Raw genomic sequence first — 27049 nt, 5'->3', positions numbered from 1 at the left:
ACGTGGGCGGTTAGACGATGTCACGTGGGCGGTTATTGAAGTGACGTGATTGGGTGGTTGCAGTCACGTGAGTGGTTTAAAATGTTGTTCCAGTATAAGCAGGTAAAGTTCAGGAGGGTAGAGCTCACTTCGTGAAAAACATTGTGCAATATTAAATTAATGAAAACAATCGAACAACAATAAAAAGTTAAAAGCTGAGAGTGCATCAAATGGAATTGATCTTAATGTACAAAATAACTTAATAAATTGATATTATTTACATCATACATAAATAATCTGACATAGCAATAATAATCATTATAAACACTGTACATAATAATACAAACATAATCACTAATACATATTATGAACAAAGTACTGACTGAAAATAAGTAGTGACTGAAAATAAGTGATATCCTAATATCATTTTTACTTCGGGCCGGTCCCCAACAAAAATCAGTATTTGCACCCAGCGAAACTCAAACTAATTTAACCGGGCTTAAAACATAGCGGAGGTTCTTAGAATATAATATATCAGTAAGATATTATATAAACGTGATCGTCACGTGATAGATAAAACAGGATCATTCGATTTCTCAGCATTAATCCGCGTGGGTTTCCTAGACAACTTTATCTGATCAGGTGACTTGCACGTGACCGACAATCCACAAAACTTGACGTACTGGTCCACCAGTCCTATAATCTGTTCGTTATCTAACTTCCGTGCCAGCTTCAGGGCTTCTCCTGCAATTTCAGATATAACATTAGCATTCAACACTCCTCCTTAAATAAATAAAAGCACATTTACTGACACATTAATTGATATTTCGCAACTTCCTTTGCTTTGTTGCCAGCACTGATGCACATTACATCTCGACGTCAATTGACCCAGCTTGACTCGTTTTTCCTTTTTCAGAAATTGAAAAAATCGAAAAATAGATCTTTTCTCATCAACAATAAGTAAAGAAAAGATTTCACAATCAGTTCAATATTCTGTTTGAATCAGCACTGATTCACAATGCACATCTAGACGTCGATTGACCCAGCTTGACTCAAGATGTTCATAATTTGATCGAATTTCGTAATCTTATTACTTCAAAAGCATTATATTCTTTATAGCAACTCCATATAATTTTTTCTTAGACAACTAAAAGTTATCCCAATTTTATCTCACACCGTGCAGCACCAGCATGCGTTAAACTCGACGAACTTAACTCAATTTATTTTCATCACCTCCACTCCTAATTCATCTCACAGACCATATCTCCTGAACTCTAGTTCTGAAGAAATCGATTTCTAGCGAAGTTATAATCGGTTCAAAACCTGCTCCAGTTTGTTAAATTTTATTTAATTGTTGTCTGACTATCTCAGTAGTGTCTGAGAACAAGAGCCGAAAACATTTCAAGCTTTTGATCGGATTGCCGGATTTTCATTAAATCAACGAGACGTGCAGTTTTACTTACGGTAAAGTTTGCAGTGTAAAGCTTTCAGGATAAATTTAAGAGCCAGTTTCGTAAGTACCAATCTTCCTTTCTCTGACACGTTCTTTTCTTTCTTCAATAAAAGTAGAACCTGAAATATTGGACAACATTAGGCCAGGTGTCCAGACTCCAGCTGAATTATAATAATCTATAATATTTAACTTTTCTGTGTGGCACGCAACTGACATGATGGGAACTAGACAAATCAATTAAATTGTAGATTTATTGAGAGCGGTAGCCAAGAGTGCTCGAATTAATGCACGTTATAAAACTCTCGAAGTAAGCATTTAAAGAATATTAATAAATAACAGTGTGAACCACCTAGTTCCTGTTAAGTTCGGGAAGTTCTATACGGAATTCCGGGATTTAATTTTAAAATAAGAGGTTCCCCATTCATTGATCCGTTCCTGCCATGATAGTTACCGTCAGTTATTTTCTGACTCATTCGACCTCATTGTCTGACATACTTTCCCTTTATTTTTAACTCTAATTCGTATTATGCATTACAAATAAAGTACCACGACGGAAACACAATCCCTCGAGCCTACCACCGGCAAAAATTTAACTTCAATGGTTATGACATATCCCACTACCAATTGTATGATGAAAGGACAGCAATCTCATAATTGTTCTTAACAGGCCTACTGTGGTGCCCCGAACTTAATATCGTAATTACCTAAAACCAGCTGCAATGTCTAGTACTGCCGTGTCACATCAGGGCAACATGAAACCTTAGGTGAACGCTCCCTTCATTAATCTAGACTCTTTTCACCATTGTAAGCGGGGGTAGAGGTGGGATTTATTGCTCATCCGTACAGGATACAAAATTGTTCGGACTTGTATTGGGATGAGATTGTTTTTGTAATTTCCGTCGTTCTAGGCTGCAAATTTGCTGATTGTTTCTTATACAGTTCTAACATTTCTTCATTAAAAGCATTCAGACTATATTAACTATTGAACCACAACCACTCTTGGCAAGATGTCCCTACTCCATTTCAATGCTGTTGTCAATTTGTACATCAATAATTTATTTATTGGATTTCTTGTATTGCTAGGTATCACATAGAGAGATTTCTTTATTCTTGACAGTATTTATGTTTTTGTTATTGATTGGTGTCCTGTTAAATTTGTTGACAATAAAAGATTTTTTCCATTCATACGAAATTTTTGGGATTTTTGTTTTTAAGACTGTTTTGTTTCACCTAAATATGAGCCTAACTTAATTCTATTCAGGAGGTTCTCTCAAGATGATTTTTATATCGAAGATTTCAAGAGCCTAAACTGTGTATGATTCGCCTCTCCAAACAAATCTAAAGTAGAGAGATATTGTCCGTCTTGCGTATACTGAGCTGTACTGTACTGTACTGTACTGTACTGTACTGTACTGTACTGTACTGCTGTACTGTACTGTACTGTACTGTACTGTACTGCTGTACTGTACTGTACTGCTGTACTGTACTGTACTGCTGTACTGTACTGTACTGTACTGTACTGTACTGTACTGTACTGTACTGTACTGTACTGTACTGTACTGTACTGTACTGTACTGCTGTACTGTACTGTACTGTACTGTACTGTACTGTACTGTACTGTACTGTACTGTACTGTACTGTACTGCTGTACTGTACTGCTGTACTGTACTGTATTGTACTGTACTGTACTGTACTGTACTGTACTGTACTGTACTGTACTGTACTGTACTGTACTGCTGTACTGTACTGCTGTACTGTACTGTATTGTACTGTACTGTACTGTACTGTACTGTACTGTACTGTACTGTACTGTACTGTACTGTACTGTACTGTACTGCTGTACTGTACTGTACTGCTGTACTGTACTGTACTGCTGTACTGTACTGTACTGCTGTACTGTTGTACTGCTGTACTGCTGTACTGCTGTACTGCTGTACTGCTGTACTGTACTGTACTGCTGTACTGTACTGTACTGCTGTACTGTACTGTACTGCTGTACTGTACTGAGCTGTGAGCCTAAGTACCTTCATTTACTAATTAATCGGTTCTACAATCTCATAGAACAAGTCTTCACAATCTTCACAAAGCTGTGTAAAGCAAACCCAATAATACAAGAGAATAAAGGCAACGTAAGGTCGATCAAGTCAATAATAAGGTAAAGGAGCATCAATAATAGGACTCTTTCTGTGGTAGCGTCATACACTGTACAAGTAGACTAATTTAGCCCGGGCGCCTTATTCAACACACGTGTTATTCAACACACGTGACATTAACTTTTGCCAGACTTTGTTTAAATGTAGGTGTCTTAGTTAAAATATTGATAGTTGGATAATATCCGGTTGGATAACTTCCTGTTTTATTCGAGACCTTGTCTCTTCCAACCGGATATTATCCAACTATCAATATTTCAATCATGAGACTAATAAACAGCGAACTACTCCATCATTTGATATTCTTTGTTAAAAGGTTTATTATCTTTCGAGTTTTGAGTGGTAGTGGCATGGTGGATATAGCAAATAATAAGAGGCAAACCATGATCTCTAATATCAGTCAGTCTACAAGTGGGGACCAGATATATAAGTGTTTTTAAACGATAACTCCGCTATAAATAGTGCTAGATGGAGGTGGTGTTAGTGAGTCTGGGGGTAGAAATATTACCTGTAATACGTATATCCCCAGAACTTGTACCACTTACCCATGCTTGGGATGCTTTTAGCATTTCTACAATATGGTCTACGACTTTTACTCAGCATAATACCCCATGATGTCGTTTATTTTAATTCTATTTGCTGTATTGTATATGTACTATTTGTAAAATAAAATAAAGTTTAGCAGATCACTGAAAATTGTAACCTCTTCCTGTTTTATTTAATACGGAGAGAGACTTCATTTTACATCGCCGGGCATGTGTTTCATACTACTTATTCATATTGCAACTCATTTCAATCTGTTAGTCGTACGCAAGTTCTAATCGGCGATTTCCGTCCTGTTTGGCGCCGCGCATTTAAAATAATAAAACACTGTATGGGACCTTTGTACTATTCAAGGCACCGATCACGCCGGCGCTCTGTGTTTATTGTATGAGATTCCTTATTAAAACAATGAGAATCTCAATGCTCACCTCGGCACCAACAGCAAATACACTCTCATTAAAGTGTGCAGCCACCAGATGCTTCACCAGGTCCCTGATAGTGGAGAGGAGCTGGTCTTCTGAGCTGAATCTATGTAAACAGTTCCTGGAGAGAGTGGAATGTAGTAGTGGGGGACAACGTGGAATGTACACGCAATTATCGTGCATGTATTGTAAGGGTGTATTGTACATTTCAAGGGCAGATGTTTTGAATATCTTGCATGCTGGGTTAACAAAGGCAAATCGCATAATCATTGAGTCCAAGAAAAGGGCCATTTTCGTGGTTATGGCTAATTGAGAGAAGAATGTACGAAAGCACAATTTTAATAAGCTAATTAATTAATTACCTGAGCAGTCTAGAGGCAGCTTTATACTGATGACGGTAGAAGTAAACCTGAAGTAGTTTGTTGAAATAAGCAGCTCCAACCTCTGTGTTTGGCATTACCACCTTCATCGTTATCAGCGGACCTGGAGAAGAGGGATTTTATTAGAGAACGCTAGTGAAAGTGAAAGTGAAAGTGAAAGTAACTTCGTTGGAACTAGCAAAGTGAACGAAATAAAAAGGATTTAAGCCAGCAGTTTACCGCCATTTCTGTACCTCTTTCCATGACGACAGCAATGTTGTTTCCTTGGAGCTCTACGGAGGAGACACTCCGGATGATGTTGAAGATACGGTTTATATCTACCATCTGACTATCAGGGAAGCCACCAAAACTTGTAGACATTATCTGCAGTGTTTCATCGTATACCTGAGGTTACAATTTATATTTGAATCTTTGGTTTCAAACTAGAAATTGTATGTTGAACTTTAGTGATACCAAGAAATTTCCAAATTTTGATCATGAAATTTTGATCATAGCATTTCTTTGGTGTCAGATCCAAGAAGGCGGAATATCCCAAGAGAGAAGTCTGCAGAAAGGAGAGGTGGCCGAGGTCATTAGATCTTAGCGTCAGAAAACCGCACAGTTACTGATTTTTAAAAGAATATCTGATTGCAAAATTCTCACCAATTTGACCCGTGCGCCATAAGTGTCAACATTCCACGGTGGTGGTTATTGAACCACTGTTTAACGTCCAGTCTTACGCCTAACTCCCTCTCAGCATTTTCATTAATAAAACAATCTTTTGATCCCCCGAATCCAGTCCCTGATTGGTTAATTATAAGCGTCTGGGGGATCACAGAAGGTGGATGGTATCTCGGTATCTCCAGTTCATACAATAGTATCAGTAGTCACCACCCCCTCACAACTGTACCGCTACCATTTAGAACTACCATTTAGTTCTGATCTTGTAGTATTACAATTTATACCGCGTTTTCCCTTTTTTTACCAGCAGCTTGAACCAATCTGAGTGCTGTACTGGTAAAGTGGTTGAGTTAATCTCGCAGTTTGCCAGCGTAGTCGTGGCTACTAAGTGCTTAGTTCATTTTAATTCGTTATTGCACTTACACTGTAGCGGTTTATATCGGGTTATATCATACTTCAATTAAATTAGTAGCGTTCAGTTTTCAAGATTTGGTAGTGTCGCCGAGGAACCGCTTGATCTGTTCGTGACCGATTATCTATTTCTTAGAAACAGGTGGCTTAGGTACCATTTAAATTATTATGACGTAGTCTGTAAAAAAAGTTAAATTCTGAGCTAAAGACGTGACCATAATAACATAATAACGAGGGAGTGCGATTTTCTTTTGGCTTTTGAAAGCAATATTTTTTCATTTTGTATGCCTGACCATCTAGTCTTTTAGCTACCTGGGCCGTAGCGTAGGCACCCTACGCGCCAGTGGCGTAACGTTGCCTGTTGGCGCCCCCCTGCCGAAAAAAGCGCCCCCCTGTTGGCGCCCCCTCCCCTTTTGGTGCCCCTCCCTAAAATTGAACAAATTAGGTGATTTTAGAGAATACGCCGGTAAAATCTCTAAAAAAGTGTGTATCTAGAGCAAAACGCGCAGTTTTGCTAGTACTTTAGTTAAGTTTTCGAAATTGTCCCACATTCAAACGACGATTTGGCGCCCCCCTAAGACGGCGCCCCCCTGCACAGCGGGGTCAGCAGGGCCTTTCGTTACGCCACTGCTACGCGCGTGGGGTGGACTCCTGGGGTGGACTTTTATTCAGCGCGTATTTTGTAGCCTGTTCAACTTGACGTTTTGATTCGTTACTATCTCAATGTCACAGATACACAGAATGTGAGGTGATCATCTTAAAGAGAAACGTCTCAGCTTTCACCTGGTGTAAAGTTTATCTTTGTACTCAAAATATAGCTCGCTCAGTGTGCAATAGAAGTTGACAATACAATAACCACGTCTGCGACCAGTCGTCAGATACCGGAGTGTTGCACAAAATTGGGTCCCTAAATTAAAATTCTATGACACAGTTACCATGCAGAAATGTCTAGGGAAACATTTGGTGAAAGTTTCAACTCTCTACTATAAAAATAGCGATAGTTATTGAAGATAAACCGTGAGAAACTCCCTCTTGTCTAGATCGACGCTCTAGGAACCTTCCTTCTGTACCACGTGACAATGATTTGAGCGTCACGTGGCCGTCACGTGACAAAAGTGCGCGCATCGGATCGAGCAGTCTCGTGGGAAATCCTGATTGCCTGATCGATCTCGTGGGAAATCCTGATTGCTACGGAAAGGGCTGACAACCACAGTTATTTCCCTTCCTCAATTTTCCAGTTCACTTGCTCAGTGCTGTCAGTTGTTTTTTGTTTGCCCTGCTATATAAACTTCACTCCGTCATAATCCCCTACTCCCCTATCCAATGAACTGTTTCTGTTACAGCTGCCATTCTGTTGACTGGACCCTAACTTAGTCTTATCATTTTCACTTGATAACTTTATCCGTGTGCACTTTCTCGAAACTCAACTTATCTTTGTCAAGACTCAGCTAATCTCAGAACTAAATGTTGCCTTAACAGACTTACTTGTCACTGCACTGGGCCCTCCTTTAAATGCAAATATCATATGAGCAGCTGATCGATTTATTGCTTGAACTGTGCATCCTTTTTAAAAATATATAAGGTCAATTTTACTATCGTGAAACTTAGTCACTGAAGACAACGCAATCTGGCTGTGCCGGTTCCCCTCTGCCTAGATCACTTAGAATATCCATAGTTAGCAATACTTTTATCGTTTAATGCAGCGATATAGCCAGTTATCAATGCTACATAGTAGATTTTAGCCTGTTCCAATCATCCTTATATCGCGTTAATGGAATTTATGAAATTGCCTACCGTTCAAATCGCTCTCTGTTGTTAGCACCACACTGATTAACTACGATGTTCCAATTTTTTAGAATTATGTCCGACATAATTCTAATTTTTGCTGTTACAGCAGATAGTTATGGTGTAATGGCACGCAGGAATAAGTCATCCCTGTCCTCCAAAAAGCACATGAAAAGGTATTTGGTAAGCTATGTCTTTTCCAATATCAAATCCAATGTATCACAATCTGTGGACTTTCTACTCAAAAACTAGATTGATTAATTGATAATTCATTGCTGATTGTTCACGCGCCCTGTATGGAAGTATATAAATGGTAATCCGCATACTCCAGGAAGAATTGAAGCAATCTCAAAAGAAAAGAAGGGAATCTGGATCCTTCGTCGGATCGTCAAAGAGCTTAGAGGGGAGCTCTACGCTTCACTGGCCATGCAAAGCAGGGAGAGTGACGGAGGCGGAGGCACTGCTGGCTGCTGGAACGGACATTAACAAGCTGGACAGAACGCAGTTTAACCCTTTCATGGACGCGATCAACTCAGGTAAATCATTCGACCGCCTTAACAATATGGGTTTATTGGTAATAGTAGCAAGAGGTTTTAGTCATGCGTTTGATTACAGCACAGTGTGAAACCCTGAAGCATACGTCGAGCTCTAAACTCTGTTTTGTCTAATAATCAATTATTTGAATATTGAAGGATTAAATTTGGTAACTTGATTATCACACAATTAACAGGACAGGTCGACTGTGCTAGATGGCTGCTGAGGCAAGACGGTTTAAAGCTTCAGCCCGAGATATGGTCGTTTTGTAGGGAGAGGGTGCTAGAGTCATTGCTAACAGCTTAACAGAAGGTAAAATCCTGAACTTTTGTTCATTGATTAAAAATCACCATTCAGACATACAATCGTTCAGATGTAAAAATTATTTATTCACTATTTTGGATTACATTTAGTTACAGGACTAACATGCGACATCCGTCGTTGACCTTTGTCTTTAATTCAGCAAGGTACGGAGAGCGATCCATGGCTGTCTCGATAGACCCACTCAGACTCCTGCCGGAAGATACTCCTCCGGTTGATCCAGATGAGACAGTTCTAGCAGATGATCAGTTACAGACTGAAGAACATATCCCACAGATCAATGCGTCAACATCTGCAAATGAAGGTACTTCAATCTGCTCTTCTTGTATATGTCTTTGTGCCTGCGTCTGTGATTGTACTGAAGTGTACTCTGTGTGTTTGTGTCTGTGTCTGTCTTTGTATCGTGTGTGTGTCTCTGATTGTACTGCGTGTGTCTGTAATTGTAATGTAGTGCACTGAAGTGAACTATGTGTGTTTATGTGTGTGTGTCTGTGTGTGTCTGTGTGTACTGTGTCTGTCTGTGTGTCCGTCTGTGTCTGTGTGTGTCTGTGTTTATGCCTGTGTCTGTGTGTCTATGTCTGTATGTGTTTGTGGGTGTGTGTCTGTGTGTCCTTGTCTGTGTGTAACTGTGTCTGTCTGTGTGTCTGTCTGTGTGTCCGTCTGTGTCTGTGTTTATGCCTGTATGCCTGTATGTCTGTGTCTCTGTGTGTGTGTGTGTGGCTATGTCTGTATGTGTTTGTGGGTGTGTGTATCTGTCTGTGTGTGTGTGTGTGTGTGTGTGTGTGTGTGTGTGTGTGTGTGTGTGTGTGTGTGTGTGTGTGTGTGTGTGTGTGTGTGTGTGTGTGTGTGTGTGTGTGTGTGTGTCTGTGTGTGTGTGTGTGTGTGTGTGTGTGTGTGTGTGTGTGTGTGTGTGTGTGTGTGTGTGTGTGTGTGTGTGTGTGTGTGTGTGTGTGTGTGTGTGTGTGTGTGTGTGTGTGTGTGTGTGTGTGTGTGTGTGTGTGTGTGTGTGTGTGTGTGTGTGTGTGTGTGTGTGTGTGTGTGTGTGTGTGTGTGTGTGTGTGTGTGTGTGTGTGTGTGTGTGTGTGTGTGTGTGTGTGTGTGTGTGTGTGTGTGTGTGTGTGTGTGTGTGTGTGTGTGTGTGTGTTCTTTCATAGAAGTTGTTATTTCCAAGATACGAAGTTCGAAAAGCTAGCATTTAGTAATAGACGAATTTTGCAGCTGATATCAGAATCGACATGATGATGGTACTACACGAGATGCTCATGGAAAAGGTCTCCGTTTGCTTTCCTCCTCCCACGAGCAGTACAAAGTGTGGGTTCAACTTTAATCTGATAGAAGATATCGTATGCGGAACCCAAGCCCGGCCATGTCTGTACATAATAACGAAAGAAACCGGTAAGTTTCTAATCATGTAAATGTTCGGCCGAACGTTTGCATTCATTTTAGACTAGTGACGAAAATCAACAATCGTTTGCCAGTTTGGTTTGCAAAATCGACAAAAAATAGTCCATTCCCCATGGCCATGATATTAGAATTCTGCCCGTTGAAATCGGCCACTCTGATTTTTATCATTGAACTTCACATTGATGACATGTTCATTCTCTACAGGTTATGCTGCGAGGGCGTTTACCTCGATAGATGTTGAAAATGCCCACAGCATTATAAATCATTTGGACCGCCGAGGGGTCCAAAACTCCTCAATCGAAGAGCTTAGTAGACATGCCAGCAACCTACAGAGACTTCAAATTCTCAGGAAACCTCTCTAGGACGGTAATACATTAACTTGTTTAGTTAATAAACTTAATAAGTAGATTTTGAGTGATGATTACTGAATACAGATATCGAGCCTCGAGGTACCATAAAAAGGGTATATAAACTTATCACTTATGCTTATATGCTTATACTATCAATGAATATCAAATCGCCTTCTCTAGTTATCAAACCCAACATAAGTTAAATCTCTGCCTACAAGGACTATTTGATATTTACAACAGACCGAGTGAATGTCTCAATCTTTTCAGGAAGCTTTATACTCCGACATCCACAATTTACCACGCCCCTGAGATCGACAAAGGTCTTTCTGCATCAGAATTCTGATAGATTGACTTCCAGCCAATTCGATCTATCGAAGCCGAGTGGGAAGAACAAAGAACTGAAGCCCCATGGTCGCAACGATGCTCCTCGCGGACAAGGGAGAGTTAGGGCCATCGGTGGTCACAAGACTGGATAATATTTATTTTTTAAGCGTTGAGGTTGTCACGAAAGCGTACTGTAACGGGACTATCAGATTTGAGTGATTTGATTTTGTGATTTGCAGTTCACGTGATTTTATTGTGATTTTAGACTGTAAAAACTATAAAGGTTCAAGTTGAACTATCGTCGCCATGATTATGTATTTTGGAACTGTTCACGTTGAAATTGCTTCGTTAATCAGCAGTCTTCCTTGGTTACTTTCTACTGTGTAATGCAGCTACGATCAACGATACTTAGCTAGTACATTCATAGTAACACTAACTGCACTGAGAAGAGTAAAAAATTTGAGCTTTGACGGAATAACATTTCCTTGTTTTTAGATACGGTTACTACTCTAGTGAGGGGTTCATAGCTGATCATTAAGGTCTTACTCACAATAATTTGTGCTCTGATATTGGCCGTACTGACGGCTGTTGAAAAAGCCACTCCATCAGATGCGCGCCGCAAGAGTCCACCCCTGTAGACCCCACTACGTACAAAATTTGAAATTTTCCCAAAAACTTCTGATTAAGCTAGTTTGTTTTCAATAACTTTTGCAATATTTACAGTAGACCCTTCAAATTTTCACCAAATGTTACTCCAGACATTTCTGCATGGTAACTGTGTCATAGAATTTTAATTTAGGGGCCCAATTTTGTGCAACACTCCGGTATCTGACGACTGGTCGCAGACGTGGTTATTGTATTGTCAACTTCTATTGCACACTGAGCGAGCTATATTTTGAGTACAAAGATAAACTTTACACCAGGTGAAAGCTGAGACGTTTCTCTTTAAGATGATCACCTCACATTCTGTGTATCTGTGACATTGAGATAGTAACGAATCAAAACGTCAAGTTGAACAGGCTACAAAATACGCGCTGAATAAAAGTCCACCCCAGGAGTCCACCCCACGCGCGTAGGGTGGTAGGGAATAAGTAGATTTAGTTGAATTGATCGTCCATGGCACAAACTGAAATGAAATTCTTGATCTTATCATCCCTATTTAGCATAATCCACGAAATTGCAGCAGACCAACTGTTATAGTTATATCACCAGCTAGAGCTGACCTATTATTTTGATTAAAAACTGCAAATTGTATTCAACCACCTGGAATTGCACAATATCGCTGCAATAATAGCACGGCTGCACTCTAAGTTAGAGTATTTAAGTTCAGGTGGGACTAAATTGTTAATTGTTATGTTAATATTTTTATTTTTAGATCGCATTTTCGTCGTTAGTATTTAATAATATGTCATTGTTCTAATCATATTTTTGGACTCGTTTTTGTCCCCATGTTCTAAATTTAATCGACCAAACTGACCACCTGTAATCGAGCAATATTGCCCGGACGGCTGGGGATTCCTTTAAACACATACTAACCTTCTTAAACATTTGTCAAGTCAGATTTGATACACACCTCGAGAACATATAATGGCAACATCAGATGCCTCCATCTTTAATCAGTATCAGCTGAAGAGTGACGCAGAGAGATATCTTTGGGCAGGTTGGACAATGTTCGTGGTCGTGTCTTCTCTGCTAGGGGACACAACCATTCTACTAGCATCCGTCAAATACAAAGCTTTCAAGCTGCATAAGTTCACCATAACTTTTATCCAGCATATCGCGGTCTCTGATCTCATCCTTGCCCTTACCTACGTGGTACCTTCCTTTGCTTCCTTAGTTGCTGATGGCTGGGCTTTTGGAAACATCCTGTGCTACCTTCAACCGTACCCCGTGTGGTTTTGCTGCCAAGGAAGCATGTTCCTTATTTGTGGCATGACAACGACCAAGATCATGCAGTTAAAGTACCCGCTCAGAGCAAGGTCCTGGCCCAAGAGGAAGGCCCAGAAGATTTGTGTGGGAATTTGGCTTCTGGCACTCTACTATCCTATTTGCTTCCTTGTCATGGATCCGGATGATGCTGCTTTTGACTACAGGGTTTATTTCTGTAACCCCGTCTTTTCATCTCCTAAGTGGAAGCTGCTGCTTCCAATCAGCTTCTTTGCAATCGGAGTGATCCCAAATCTAATCATTATTACTACTACAATCTTCCTTCTTTACAAAGCCAAGAAGTCCCTGAGTATTGTGAGTAAGCATGAGGGAAAGGGAAAGCTAAAGTGGCAAGGAATAATGACGGTGGTTCTGACTGCATCTGCTTATATTCTCTCCTATTTGCCTGTCACCATCTACTTCATTGCAGCATCTTTTGTAAAGATGAATCCTGGAGACCTAGGATGGTTCCATCTTGATTACCATCGGATAGCTGTTTCTCTGACCCACACCAATATCATGGCCAACTTCTTCGTTTACAGTTTGACAGTGGACAGCTTTAGGACGTTTCTAAGGCAAACGTTATCTGGTCAAACTTATCAGCCTCTGAAGCACCAAGGTGATTGTATCGCAAGTTTAAAACCTGGTGAAATTTGTACTTTGAAAAACGAGAAATTAACAGTTATATTAACAGTTCTATCTTTTTCTTTCGTTTTTTATTTAAATTTCCAAGATTTAAAACTGATTTTTGTAGGTAGTGGAACAACCACCAGTTCGTCTTTGAAGTCGTCGTCATCTTCGAAAACCTCATCTTGGAGAATCTCATCTTGGAGAATGGGATCCTGGAAAACGGAGAGCACAAAGCTAGCACAGGTGGAGGAGGCTGTTCAAGAATCGTCGGCTTAATAAAAGCTTGATATCTGTCCAATTGGAGATGAAATCAAATCGCAAGAGCAAATTGTTTTATTTGACGAGTTGAGAAGAGATAATAATCTTTTAGCAAAGTACTACAGCCACAGGAAAAAGTCAAGGACTACACAGATATTCGAATGATCAAGGACAATTTTATAATTACATAATGTTTTCTGATTTGACCATGATGGAAAATGAATATTTGCAACGCTTTGAAATTTGGGATGAAATTAATAGTTGGGTTCCAGTCGAATCTGGCACTATTTTATAATTTATGGTTATCGTAGATTTCGATTAAAATAACTTATTTCTGATGCTTTTAAGTGAAGAAAAATTTGTTTTCAAGATATATTTCATTCAATTTATCGTAACATTAAAACATACAACATTAAATTTTGAAGTTGTATTATTAATTTAAAGTTTTAAACTTGGTTATTGTAGCAAAACCAATGAATTTTTGTTCGGATTTCACCTTTTTTCATCATTTTTAGAATATTGAAAATGACAAGTGGCGAGATGACTCATGACCACCATCCCCTACAATATAACCGGAATCCGGTTGATAACCGGACGATATCTGTTATCGATATAATACTTTGATGCTTAAATTATTCGTGTTTGTGTGAATTTGACTGTCACTGTGACAGTTTGTATTATTGTGGGACATAAACATTACAGCTTATAAAACATAAACGTCATTATCTTATTCATGCTTTTTCCTTTGTCGAAAAACTGCCTCTTTAATATCATGAAATATAAACGTAAAACAACAAAACACACCTGAATATACCCGCTCTTTAAGACAGCCACGAAGAAGGAATCCGAGGAATGCCAGGTAAACGAGGCCAGGTGGTGTTTTGTTGCTACTTCCGTGGTAAAATTCCGCTTTTGTTGTTCACAGTGCAGGACTACTTTCCCCGTGGATAGACCAAGCAGTAGCTGGGGAGGAAGTGAGAAATTAGTGTTGGAGAAATTTATCAGTTCACAACGTTTGTAAAGCAATAATGAACACAAATAAGTCTGGTCAGTTATGAACAGTATGAGATGTTTACCTGCATTTAATAGCAGAGGGCTGAACAATTTGTGGGACCTCTAGCTCCCCACGGTCTTAATAACCGAAAATAAGATATAATATATAATATATAATATAATATGTAGGCTTCTACGTTAACAAAAGCTTTTGTGACTCAAAAGGAAACAACATGTAATAGATTCACAATTTTTATATTCGCAGATAAGAGATCTTTTGACGAGACCTGGAGGCTGGATGTACTGTTGTCTGTTTTATTGTCTAAATTTGTCTTGCTCGAAGGTTACAAAGCCTCAATCCTCATGGAGGGAGATGCTAATTTGATCTTTTACAGCGGACACACTAACTTAATTAGCTGGTCGGCGCGGCATTAATTATTAATGTGAATGTTGTTAATAATGATTTCTCCTTTGTATTCGCTTGTTCCACGTCACCGATCGAAAGACATGAGTCACCCATCTTGTAACTTGTATATAAATGTGGCCATGGCGAATCTACCTTAAAAAGTGTCTACGATGTTCAGAAGCTTAAATAAATATATAATAATATATATGAATAATTAATAAACCGCAAAAGGGCGATTTTACCAGTCTACATTTTTGTGCTCGAATTTTTTTGTTCTAAATACCTTTCCAGCCTTCTACTATAAAATGCAGGTCAATGTGAATATAAACGACAAGACTACAATTGAAAATCTAAGTTAAATGCGGGTTCAATCAGGTATGGTAGGATTCTAAAATCCACGGTATCTAATATTAGAAGTATAAGAAGTATGAGAAGTATAGAGTATAGACTGACCTTGTTGCAAGCGTGGTTATATTTAGCACACACAACATCAGCCCTTAGATGGGTAATCCTGTGTTTTATAACTTCCAAAACTCGTGCCTTTTTACCTGATTAGACATTACATTGAAATAATAGACGATTTAAGTGCCAAGTTTCAATTGGTTGTAATAGCGCCAGTTCTGATGATTAAGTAAATAAATAAATTTCTTTGGGTGTCAAATTTCCAATTCTTACACATGAAACAACAGTTAGCAGTATCGGAACAGTATATTTTATAAATAAAACTTCAGCTGATTTAACTGTTCACCTTTGCCGACGATATCGTAGGTAAAACTGAGAGCATGGAAAACATTCCCCTGAGAGCTGGGTTTCAGCTGGCACGTGAGGAATGTTGAGGTGGCGGGGTTGAACTGGGCAGCGCAGATCCGGTACGGTGTGGTGAACCGGCATACTTCAGTACTCCCTGAGGTGGGGACTGGTGAGTGTTGACTCAGGTGAGTGTTGAATTACGTGGGGTGTTGTCGCCATTATGTTAATAAATATGGACATATTATGGTACCTTAATTTCGTGTAAAAATTATTTTGTTTAGCAATGATCTCCTCATTTCACCAACCGTTTGACCACCGGAGGTCAAAATTACCATATTCTCAGACAATGATAAGGAAAAGTAATTACTTTTTTAAAAGTAAATCCTTATCACCACGTTAAGTTACCAATATATAATGAGCCACTCATTGTAAAAACCACGTGCAATCTGGTGCAGTTTGCACGTTGTTAAAACAGTGAGCAAGGTTTACCTGGTCCGATTGGGGAGTAGATGATAACGTTTCCTTCAGGAGTCCACAATAGGATCTGTGAGAGAAATTCATTTAGGAAAGAAAAAGTGGGAAGTATTACTGCAATTCACAAAGAAATTTCTCCAATTTTTTCAGTGCAGTCTAAAACGTCAATTATTAATCGTCTAGTCTCATTAATTATGAACTTTCTTCCAAAAACTTGCAGATCTCGTACCATCGCCAGATGCCCCATTAACATTTAACATGAACTGATGAACAGCTGAACAGGTTCCCAATCAGTGACGTGATCTGATTCAGATCCATTAAATTCCCAGGCCATTAAATTCCCAGGCCACATAGTGACATAGCCTTAATTGAGTTCACATGACGATTAAGTACATAGAATGAGAATCTAGGTTGTTAATGGGGTCCAAGCTAATCAGTAAAGAATGCATTCCAATACGCATTTATCTAGCATAATAACACATTTTTATTATAAAATTTCATAACAAGTTTATCAGTTTAGTTTAAGTCAGCCTATTGTTCACTTATTATTACTTTAGTTGTGACATAATGATACCATTATTAGTGAAAGTAACAGTACTAATAAAACAGCAGCTTCTCGGGTGGTATCCTAGCTCGAATTAATGAATTGTGTCAGCTTACTTTGTGGCACTTTAGAGCACTTACTAAGTGCCGCACTTAGTTTCACGATATGTGTATTTGTTCTGTAGAAGTTATAAAAGCCGGCTTGAGGTAGTCAGTACATTATTATTTGTATGAACGTTTTTTAATAATATTGTATGCAAATAAATTTCACGTGGAAGTGACTTTCTTGGAAACCACCTAGTGCCTTGCACACACACACATACACGTAGCTCCTACATAAAAAGCGTTCTTTCCATTAAGATTTAAAATATGTACAAAGTTACATACATCATTACTATTAACCATCATTACTATTAACGTACCATATTATTGGCCACAGAGAGGTGAGTTACGTAACAAAAGTCCGGCTCCAAATTCACAATCTTGTGTTGGAATATCTTGTCAAACTGGGCCGGGTCAGGGGCGTTGGTGGAAAGACATAATTTACCGGAACATACCAGAATCATGTAGGAAGGGGTCACATGACCTGCAAAATAGAGTTCTGTCGAGAGGTTAGATCAGAGATCTATTATTAGAATAGTTCTCGAATTAAGCACTCTTTGATCAAGTTTCGTAAGACTGATCGTTCATACGATAACTTACCATCAAAAGCTATCTGTCCGTAGAGTACTTTAGCGAGAGTTCTGACTATCACAATATTAGACAGGTTTCCGTTTGTAAGGTTGATGTACACTATGATACCATTATTCAGCAGCACCTGCAGGGATGTAGAGATAATCATATTTCTTAGAAAAGTATTCAATGTTTGAAGACAGTATTTCTTTGACATCAAAGCTAAAGGGCGATACTAAAGTTGCAACGTTGTAAGACACGTTACAAAACCACGACAGAATTTACCTGCAAATTTTCCTCAGTGATAAATGTAACTCTGGTAACAGAGTATTTCTCGAGAAGATCTTCAAATTCATCAAGCGAATCTTTAAGTTTCTTGTTTGTTATCGAATACTCTGAACCAACCGCTGAAAGGAATGAGGATATTACCAAGAGTAAAGGCTTGAGTATAAGCCAACAACCGGTGTAAATTCACAACAAATTTATGGATCAACAACCGATTTCATCAATTTTGTTGACCTACCTTGATAACCGAGCGAAAGCTTGCTAGCATGTTGAAATGGTGTTTCAGATCCATTCACATAATGACGTATAAGCCCTTTGTCGATAGCTGAAAATGTAACAATATTACAGGGTTAACTGGGACATCGGATTATTAAGGATTTCTCGATAAAAATGTGTCATGTCAGAACAATCAATCAATGTAAGATGAACAAGGATAAATATCTATTAACTTACGGAATATTTGTGATAGTTTACAATTAGAGCAAACAAAGGTGTCTAGTAACATATACCGTCGGACTACAGATCATCACAACTTTGGATGCTTCGAGAAAATAACATCAAGAGCATCGTAAACGGCGCTCGATTTATACGCCTTTAAACAGTATATTGTCTTGCAGCTTGCACTATGGGAAGCGCGGCGCTCAAGCCCATCGCTGCGTAACGTTTTTCATCTTTCATCTTCAATCTTGAGCTGCTTCTTCATTTTTATTTTTATTTAGATCCATGATCATAATAGTATTAATTCTAATTTTTCAACTCATGCATTGTGTATCATAATTTTTAATCATTTTATATTTTTATGATAGTATAGCGCCATTTTTTGATCGAAAATGTAAAAGGCTAAAATTTAAATTTATATTTTACCATTTACTCGCGTTAACGATGCAAAATTAAAATTATTAATTACAAATGATGTAATTAATATTACTTATTTATTACATCATTTGTTTCTTGTTAATATTTTTGTCATGTTTAATTTGATTTTTTAGTCCGAATTGAAAATTGCAAAACGTAATTGTTGTTTTGTATTTTTTATTGGCCTAATTTTACAATTTTGTAAATTATATATGGCATGAAATTTTTTTAAAGTTTTTAAATGTGGATCATTGATTGTTGATCATCTTTTAAATTTTAATTGCAATATTGACTGAAAATATTAATAAGTGATTCGCAACTGAACGGAACACTAAATTTATATTTAAGTTAAATATATTTATATTTAAGTTAAATATTTAACTGCGCCATTAGTTATTATACTGCAGCTTCAATCAGTCGTTGATGGAAAAAAGCTTGAGTCTCCACTCTCCAGGTAATTTTTTAAATTTAGTAGTAGGTTAAATTAGGAGGTGCACCATAAAAATAAACTTGCTCGGATTTAAAAAATTTTTGTACCATTGTTTTCTAGAGACTGTGAGAATTTGGCGCAGTTTATATCTCCGCCAAAAGCACACTCCCCAAATTGCGCGCATTGCTTAACTTCTTTCAAACTTCATGAATCGCGAGGGCGAGGAAAATTATTTTGCAATGTTTTCAGAGTCAATATAATTATATGCATTTATACAAATCACGTGGAATACTTTTGAAAGAGAAGGATACAAGGATACAAGCTCAAAAACGCTACTGACATATTTCTTCATAAAAAGCAGAATAGCGTGAGAAGCTTTTGTCGAGGTGCCTCCAAAGTGATCTTAAACGATTTCCCGCTCAATTTTGGTCGAAGAACTCCAACTTAGTGTACAATCAAGAAAGTTATAAACATATTTCATACGTATCAAATTGGATGTGCTTTTGGCGGAGACAGGAAATATAACGTGCGCCAATAACTAATATGCAATGAGAGTCCTAAGTTAGGACTCCTAACTCTCCTCACGTCCGTAAATGGAGTTTCTTTGTTGTTTGTGTCATATATAACTTAACGATTAACGACAGGTTGAGCGCTGTCAAGTAATATAACACAGTTTAAATTTAACCGATAGTTCTAATTTAATGGATCTATATCATATCTTCTTCCTTAAATTTATTGTGCTACTCAATGCTAAGATGTAAAACTAAAAACTCAAAACTTATTAAAAATGATGAAATAAAGAAAGAGTTGCCCAAAAATTAACAGTTAAAAAATTTCGACTGACAAAATGACGCGCGCATTCGACTTTTAAAAAAAGCCGCGCATTATAATTGCTCGTAACCAAGCGCAGATTACTCCGCAAACGTCTGTTGCGTTGCGATTGGCCAATTGGCGGCATAGCGGGAATCTGGCCAGCAGCCAGAACGTTATTGTCCCGCCAATGGCAACGCTACGTTAGTAATACTGTTTGTGACCGCGCTTGGTTGCTGCCTTGCTAGTTGTTACTGGACACTGCTGCGTTGGCCAGCATCAGTTGCGTTGCTACAGTCTGAGTTTTAACTAAGCGTGTTTTGATTATTTGTCTCGAGTTAGATGAGTTGTCATAGCTGGTTTACTTGTTTTTGTTATTAGTTCTGCCATGCATTTTGAGACTTGGTCTTGATTGTGTTCTTTGCAATACATTGCTTGAAGCTAAGTTTGCACAATGTTTGCATAGTGTTTGCATCTGATAGTTGCTTTCTGAGGGTCGACTTAGTTGATCGGGCTGACTTAGTTGATTTAGCCCCCTTCTCTATTTCAAGATTTGATATTGTTGTAGCGTTTTTGTTGAATACCTCCCTTTCCTGCATAGGAACAGTCTGGCGAAAGCGGTTGAGTCCCAATTGACCATCTATCAAGTCCATGCCTCAAATATTCCATAATTTCGTCTTTCAATTTTGAAATCAGCGAGAGTTACATTCACATCAGCTAATTCCCACAACCGTTGCTGGAGACTTTTTTACTATCCTTGTCAAGCGGCTGAATACTATGTTGAATTTTCATTTGTACCGCCTAAACATATTCTTCCTGATCAAATTGTGATGGCGCTGTTGCTCAGTCCTCGAATCCAATTTCGACCTTTCCTCACATAATTTAGGCAAGCTATTTGCACCGATCTACCGTGGCCGGTGGCTGGCCCGTTTTCCAAGGCTTATCCGTTATGACGTCATGCGCAATCCAGTTACTATAACTTCAAATTTGGATCATGGCCAAATCCTGCCGCGCTCTCGCCTAATCGATCTGAGAGTTGCAGACGAGGAACCTAATTTTCGTGTAACTGTATACTCGTAGGATTCTTTCTTAGTGATGACGCGTTTTTCTGGAAGGTTATCTAATTTCTGCAAATTCCTCTTCCGCTGCTTTGCAATATCATTTGTCTTGCTTCTTTTTGTGCGGTGTTGTGTGTGTAACTTGTTTGCAGTGTCTGCAACGCAACCTCGTTGCGGTAATTGACCCCAATTCAGGCTTTGTCTACCTTCTTAATTGTCGTTATTAGGTCCCATGTTACTAATTGTTGCCATTATTCTTACTAACTGACCCAGTTATCTCATGTTTTAAATTGTTCCCCTTAACATTGACCTTATTATGAAGAGACAATTAACTGCTCTAGTGTCTATTTTCGTCTTATTGATGCTTTGATGTACTGACATTAGGGTTTCTGGTTTGATTCATACTCTGGCTTTCATTGTCTGATATTCGAACTGAGTGTTTGCTTTGTTTTCCCCACTTTCGGCTCTAGTCTGGCATCCATTGTTTTCTGATCTCTGTACAAAAGATATATCTTTTGTACAGAGGTGTGGTTAAGTACAATAAACTTCAATGAACTTCAAGATATTATTGTTCAGCGCGTCCGATATTGACTTTTCTCTCACGGATGTTAACGTTTTGTGGAGATAGTTAGTCTTTTTCCTTAAAGTCAAGGTAGAAACTGCTGGATTTTACCGGTACCGCGTCTGGTATAAGACTTATTGATATTGATATCCGTTTCGCAGCAAGAGATAATTCTTCTAGCACATGTTGTCGGCCTCAGCTCTGATAATTATACCTTTCGCGTTGCAACTTGCAATTTAACCACGCCTAGTTCATTATAATTTAGACATCACATTTACCGACGGCAACAGGTGTGTTTATACAAACTTGCACAGCTTTGGCTTGAAATAACATCACGCACCAATACACATTTTTTAGTTTATCTAGTTTGAACGATTGGAATGTCCCGGATTAAACACCTCTCATGATCTAACCTATCTATTTTAGGATCAATGACACTAACAAGGCAAACTAAACGGAGGATAGTCTCAGTCTCAAGCACGGAGTGTACCACTAAGTGTGCCATGGGACAAACTGTTACCACATGCTTTCGGACCGCAGAGCTTGACGATCATCGCACGTCTCCTGCCGCTCTGCGGATCCACCCCGTCGCAATGAAGGATGACAAGAGTTACAACATCCTGACTTGCAAGAAAGAAGAGGACCAGATATTTAACAACCGAACCTGCAAGAAAGAGGAGTGTTACAGTGAGGATAGCGAAGATGAAAGTTGGCCTGATGAAGGCACTTGGAGTGATGAGAATGATGGCGAAGTTTGGAGCGATGATGATGGAGCTTGGAGCGATGAAGACGACGGACCAGACAAAGCGACCATAACTGACGATCTTTGGAACTCCTTTAATTGTTCGAACATTCCCTACGCAAATGAGTTTATCGAAACACATATATCGCTCACAAACGTCAAACAGGCAAACGAGAAAAGCGATAGGACTTATTCCAGCATAAATCAGATCACCAGTTCGAGTTCAATAAAGAGAGTTCAGTTTTGTGCAGAACCGAACCTGGTTACGGTCATCGCTTAAATCTGTTATCGGTCTCATCCGATTTTTATTTTATTTAGCATTTTACTTAATCGTTGATTGTATTTTCGTGAACGTCCAGTGTGTATAATATACAAATGTTTTATCAGTCCGCCAATTTTGTTGGTGGTTAGGTTTTCATATCTCTGTGAGAGTTAAATTGATCTGAGTAAAAATTATTTTGGTTTAAAAAATCTTTTTTATGTTCCAGTAATTACAGTTTCAAGACATCGCCATGATGATGCCAATCATTGAGATTGTTGATATTTATGAATTAATGTAATCCATTTGATTTGATTAGATGAAATAGGTGTAAAGTTACCATCAGATAGGATACTGTGAAATTCATATTACACAACATTGTTTATCTTATCGACTTATTAGAAGTTAATGAGAAGTTAATCTAGTTTAGGGTTCATGGAATTACCGCCAAGGAAATATCTAATTTGATATCTATTTAAATAATGGGTTAATTAAGAAATGTTAAATTAGACGTGTTGAAGTTAATAGTTATTTATTTGATCATGTAGGTAGTTTTCAGTTAAAATTTATCTTTGTGGTAAAGATTTTAGCTGTTTGTCGTTTTTCGTGTGATTTAAAGCAAGTTTTATTTAGATTATCGTTGGACATTGTCTCGCAATATTTAATGCTGTCCAAATTTTGTGACTCGGTCAAGGCTTGAAGATTTTAATTAAAGAGCATCATTATCGCTCATATATATGCAACAAGTATATCTAGCAGCGTTGACCGAGTACAATAAATGGTGGCAATTTTTACTATGTTCTCGTTTTCCTGATCTCAAAAAAATTACCTGTGCAGGGGCAAATTCTAATTTTGCCCCTATCAAATTTCATTTGTCCCTGTGAACTGAACTGTTGAATATCCAATTCCATTGTTATATACTTATTTGTGTATGATCTAATGTACCGTTCAAAATTTGTTACATTTAACCGACTCTAACCTTATCTATTCAATAGGAAATAAAAATGACAAACCCGGCGTTTGACAAACGGAAGATCCTGGCTTCTTTGCTCCAGTTCCCGAACAACATGGTCGACTCTCTGCTCGAAACAGTTTCCCAAGCTCGCAGTCTCCCCTCTCCCTCCTCTCTGGTATCCTCTTCATCCTCCACTGATGACTCATTCCGATGTGAATTAGCTCCCCCGAGTGATACCGCACTTCCCCGCTTCGCAGCCACATGCTATCAAGAATATAACTGTGCTAACAGTGGACTAAACATGAATCTCGAAGCATGGGGGCTGAAGGGATCCAGCAGCGTTGCTATACGAGGAAGCTGAGAAAGAACGACCCAAGCGTACGAGGTATTCTGGCTGGTCCTAAAACTCCACGTGACTGCCGCTGCCAACATTCTCCAGACTCAGCCTACGACAGTTCATCCAACTGCTCGTGGGATCTAGAGGAAGATAGAGTCGCTAATGTCGAACAATGTATCGAAGAAGATTCATCAGAAAACTCAACGAAGGACGATGAAGACACTTTCGATTGGGGGGATGAGGAGGATGACTCCTACGTTCCTAGCGATGTTGACCTACGATCACTATCTGAACTCGAACCGTCCATTCTATTCGTTCCTCACGCAGGAGTCGTCGTAGAAGAGGACAGGCGGCAGATTAAGCTACGCGAAGTTAACAGCCGATGGAACCAGTTTTATTCTCCATCAACGAACAATTGTATTTACACTAACCAGACTTGTAAACAATGTTATACTAAGAAGTCAGTCCGGATGCGTGACTCTAAGCCTAGGATTTTTACTTTTATTACCGCGTTCTAGAAATTCTATCTCCTTTTCCTAGGTAATTTTTTAGCTGTACATGTAATTAAAGAATGTTTACAACAAATATATACGATCCTCTAGTTGAACCTAGGTTTTTTGAACGACTTTTCAGTCGATATTATTTAGATATTTTTAAAAGTTATTTGGCATTCAAATGTTTTGAGATGTTTGTGTTCCTTAACGTTTGCTGGCAATGCTAGTTGAGTGTTTTTCATGTTGAATAAATCTTGTGCTGGCCACACAAAGATATGAAATTTACTGTGGCAAATTTCGCCATTTATCAACCCTCGTAGTTCCGTAACTCTAATTTGATCTTTTTCCACCTAAAGTGGGTCAATTATCTAGAGGGTTGATAAATGTGGCTGTTAGGGCGTTTTGTTAAAGTTTCAAGTTTTGCGTTGGCCAAATGTTTGAGCCTCAAATAAATTACTTTAAGTGTCTATTTTAGGTTTGTTACTAGCCTCATGTATTTAAGTGTAGCGGCCTCTGTTTGCCGGACTGGTCTAGAATTCTTAGGATTTTTAGGATACGTGAGTTTGATCGTTTGAAACTACCATTTAATTTTCTCTAAAAAGCTTAAAATCTCCTCAAAACGATCAAACTTACTCCTGTGTTAACTGTTAGCCTTGTAGAATATCAATTAAGTTTTTCTACTCTAATGAAAATAGGTCGGTTTTAAAGTGCATGCAAGATTCTCAGATAGTGCATGATTTTATAGTCGCCAACTTAGAGTTGGTTTTTCTTGGGAAGCGATTAATTATCAAACAGCTTCCATTTCATCTTAAACTTTTGCTTGTTCAGCAAGCATGGCTCAAGCTCACAGCTATCATTAGAGCATATAGGGCATAATAGTTCATAATATGGTTCATGCGTTCCTGCATTTTGATACAACAAATGTTTCTTGGCATGTTTAAGGGTCACAAATTTGAACAGTGGATTTCATTATATAATAAGAAACATTTATTCCACGCATTAGAGCACATAAATTGAACAAATCACTTGATCAAGCATGGAACTATATCGTGAATGCTTTTATTAAAATTACGGTTGGTTATATTTTGGATATGTTAACTTAGCGGGCAGAAGTTGTATGTTACCAACAACAGTTGTTAAATAAAAATCTTTCCAAGGTTGTGAAAACTCAGTTGCGAAACGACGATCTGTGTATTAATATATCATTGTAATTGTTTTCTACGAATAAGGTTATAATCCATTATATTGTTGTATAGCTTTGTCTAGATGTAAACACAAAATGAACCAAAATCTTCCAAATGTATAATCACTTAATAATGTAACATTGGACATAATTCGTAAATCAGCATTCTAAACAATTCTAAAGCAATTAGTTGATTACATAAACTTATTAAATAACTAATTTAGGGCGCAATGTCAGTATGTGCGTAGTTGCAGTACTGCTGGAGAGATGTGTACATGTCTCAACTTCTCGACTCCAGAGGGTAAGCTCCGCATGTACACACACACACTCAGTGATAATATCTTATCTGAACTTGTACGGCTTACTTCTAACGTCATATAATACTGTATCAAATTGTGATACACCACGTGGCAGCACTTCATCGGTACTGGATGTTTCAAATTAGGGGTCATTTTGTGTGCTAGGTTGTGGAGGGAGGATTTGGAAGTTGGAACCGTATGTTCCAAGTTGTAATTTGTGGCCCAGGGAATATAATCGTCTGGTACACTTAAAAAATGATCAGTCCCGGAATTAGTTCCTAGCTTTTCTCAGGGACATTAATATATCGCCCACAAACTTTCCCACACTTAAAATATCAATTAAGGTCTAGTTTGAGATGGTTGATTGGTGGAATTCTGTCATGTAAATCTAAAATTCAACCACCGGTTCTCAAGACCCATTTTGAGTCCTCTAGACTGCTTTGATGTGTGCATGTACATTCCTCAACACTCTATATCAACTCTATAAAGACCCATCATGCATTGATTATGTAGGACAATATATGTCCCTGGATTCAATCAAGCAATAAATTGTCATCAATCAAGTTATAATTGCTCTAGACTTGTCCAGTCATGAACAATCCCTGAAAGAGACGAGCCTGTTCCGTAGGAGAGCCCTGGAGCAGAGCAGGCGGCATGTTTTGCATAATTGACATGCCAGCCTGGCTGCTCCATTCCAAACCAATCTCTGGTATTTGTTCGTGCGAATTTGGTCTGCGTGCCTGGCTCCAGACTTATTTTACATGTGTGTGTGAGTGTGTATTTTACAGTAAATACCAAATACACTGGAACACTGACCGACGAATAATTAGAAATGTCCAACACGCAAGTGGGTATATAATAGCAGCACTGTAACTGACTGTGGTGTACCAAGAACCCGGGACGTCTCACGTGACTCGTCCACTACTCACTGTGTCTCACCTCCTAAACTGATGTGTATTTCTCACATTGTGATAGGAAAAAAGGCTGACACTTTAGAAGGGTTTTTGCGATATCACCTGTAGGCTGTAACACGACCGTGCGCACTATTGCCCAATCACGGACAACCTTCGGACGTTTTAACCAATCAGATTACTTCTCAACATGTCACGTGACCCGATTTTTCTGGAAGCACAGTTTCCGCATTGGAGATAGCTGCAATGTTTACACACTGGAGGCTGTGTAAAACCGTGTTGGAATGTGCCCTGTACTAGGAGAAGTGTAGTGGAAGTGTAGTGGAAGGTATGTTCTAGAAGTAAGAAGAGTTTCCCTTGTCATGCTCAAGAAATGGGCCCCTAACACAGGAACAGAACATGCGCTTAAACTCTTCAACAGTCATGACCAGAGCCATCGTTCTCTTCAGTAGTAATTGTACGTGTGCTGGAATTCACTGAATCTCTACGTGCACAGTGTTC

At 38.6% G+C, this 27049-nt stretch overlaps 4 protein-coding genes and 1 long non-coding RNA gene across 7 annotated transcripts in view; 2 read left to right on the top strand and 3 right to left on the bottom strand.

Annotated features, from left to right (window-relative positions):
- Nucleotides 1-23144, bottom strand: part of LOC134814045 (serine/arginine-rich splicing factor 2-like) — a 28531-nt gene extending 5387 nt beyond the window's left edge. Inside the window, exon 1 of the mRNA XM_063822039.1 lies at nt 23136-23144. The gene's annotated coding sequence lies outside the window, so the exon portion shown is untranslated. The remainder of the gene's footprint in view (nt 1-23135) is intronic.
- Nucleotides 1-27049, bottom strand: part of LOC134814043 (serine/arginine-rich splicing factor 2-like) — a 94953-nt gene that overhangs the window by 2210 nt on the left and 65694 nt on the right. The window lies entirely within an intron of this gene.
- LOC134814042 (uncharacterized) lies at nt 90-18439 on the bottom strand. 2 transcript variants are annotated; one of them, XM_063822034.1, is made up of 14 exons: nt 18107-18439; nt 17892-17978; nt 17654-17775; nt 17399-17513; nt 17119-17282; nt 16169-16223; nt 15678-15833; nt 15383-15477; nt 14335-14493; nt 5161-5311; nt 4910-5030; nt 4554-4668; nt 1443-1551; nt 90-723 (listed from the first exon to the last, which is right to left on the bottom strand). In XM_063822034.1, the coding sequence occupies exons 1-14, from the start codon at nt 18156-18158 to the stop codon at nt 542-544; spliced, it is 1683 nt and encodes a 560-aa protein (XP_063678104.1). In that variant the 5' UTR covers nt 18159-18439; the 3' UTR covers nt 90-541. The 2 variants fall into 2 exon arrangements, with proteins under 2 accessions (XP_063678104.1, XP_063678103.1); XM_063822033.1 differs by having other exon boundaries at nt 121-723; nt 17119-17297; nt 18107-18227.
- LOC134814312 (uncharacterized) lies at nt 8801-10719 on the top strand. Its single transcript, XM_063822408.1, has 4 exons — nt 8801-8942; nt 9857-10033; nt 10247-10408; nt 10660-10719. The coding sequence occupies exons 1-3, from the start codon at nt 8801-8803 to the stop codon at nt 10402-10404; spliced, it is 477 nt and encodes a 158-aa protein (XP_063678478.1). The 3' UTR covers nt 10405-10408; nt 10660-10719.
- Nucleotides 25558-27049, top strand: part of LOC134814150 (uncharacterized) — a 43734-nt gene continuing 42242 nt past the window's right edge. Inside the window, exon 1 of the long non-coding RNA XR_010160105.1 lies at nt 25558-25639. This is a non-coding gene — a long non-coding RNA (uncharacterized LOC134814150). The remainder of the gene's footprint in view (nt 25640-27049) is intronic.

The sequence above is a fragment of the Bolinopsis microptera genome, chromosome 4 (genome assembly GCF_026151205.1).
Source record: "Bolinopsis microptera isolate Bmic1 chromosome 4, MBARI_Bmic_1.0, whole genome shotgun sequence".
Classification (NCBI taxonomy): Eukaryota; Metazoa; Ctenophora; class Tentaculata; order Lobata; family Bolinopsidae; genus Bolinopsis; species Bolinopsis microptera.
The sequence above is the reverse complement of the archived record's forward strand: the minus strand, read 5'-3'. Positions and strand labels throughout refer to the sequence as shown.

Bases quoted from the DNA above. Each gene is read 5' to 3' on its own strand.
- LOC134814312 (XM_063822408.1), top strand. From the start codon at position 8,801: ATGGCTGTCTCGATAGACCCACTCAGACTCCTGCCGGAAGATACTCCT. The intron at 8,943-9,856 runs GTACTTCAATCT...CGAATTTTGCAG, and splicing joins GTCAACATCTGCAAATGAAG to CTGATATCAGAATCGACATG. The intron at 10,034-10,246 runs GTAAGTTTCTAA...CATTCTCTACAG, and splicing joins CATAATAACGAAAGAAACCG to GTTATGCTGCGAGGGCGTTT.
- LOC134814042 (XM_063822033.1), bottom strand. From the start codon at position 18,158: ATGTTACTAGACACCTTTGTTTGCTCTAATTGTAAACTATCACAAATA. The intron at 15,834-16,168 runs GTAAACCTTGCT...TCCCCACCTCAG, and splicing joins CTACTCCCCAATCGGACCAG to GGAGTACTGAAGTATGCCGG. The intron at 14,494-15,382 runs GTCAGTCTATAC...CTTCCTCCCCAG, and splicing joins ATAACCACGCTTGCAACAAG to CTACTGCTTGGTCTATCCAC.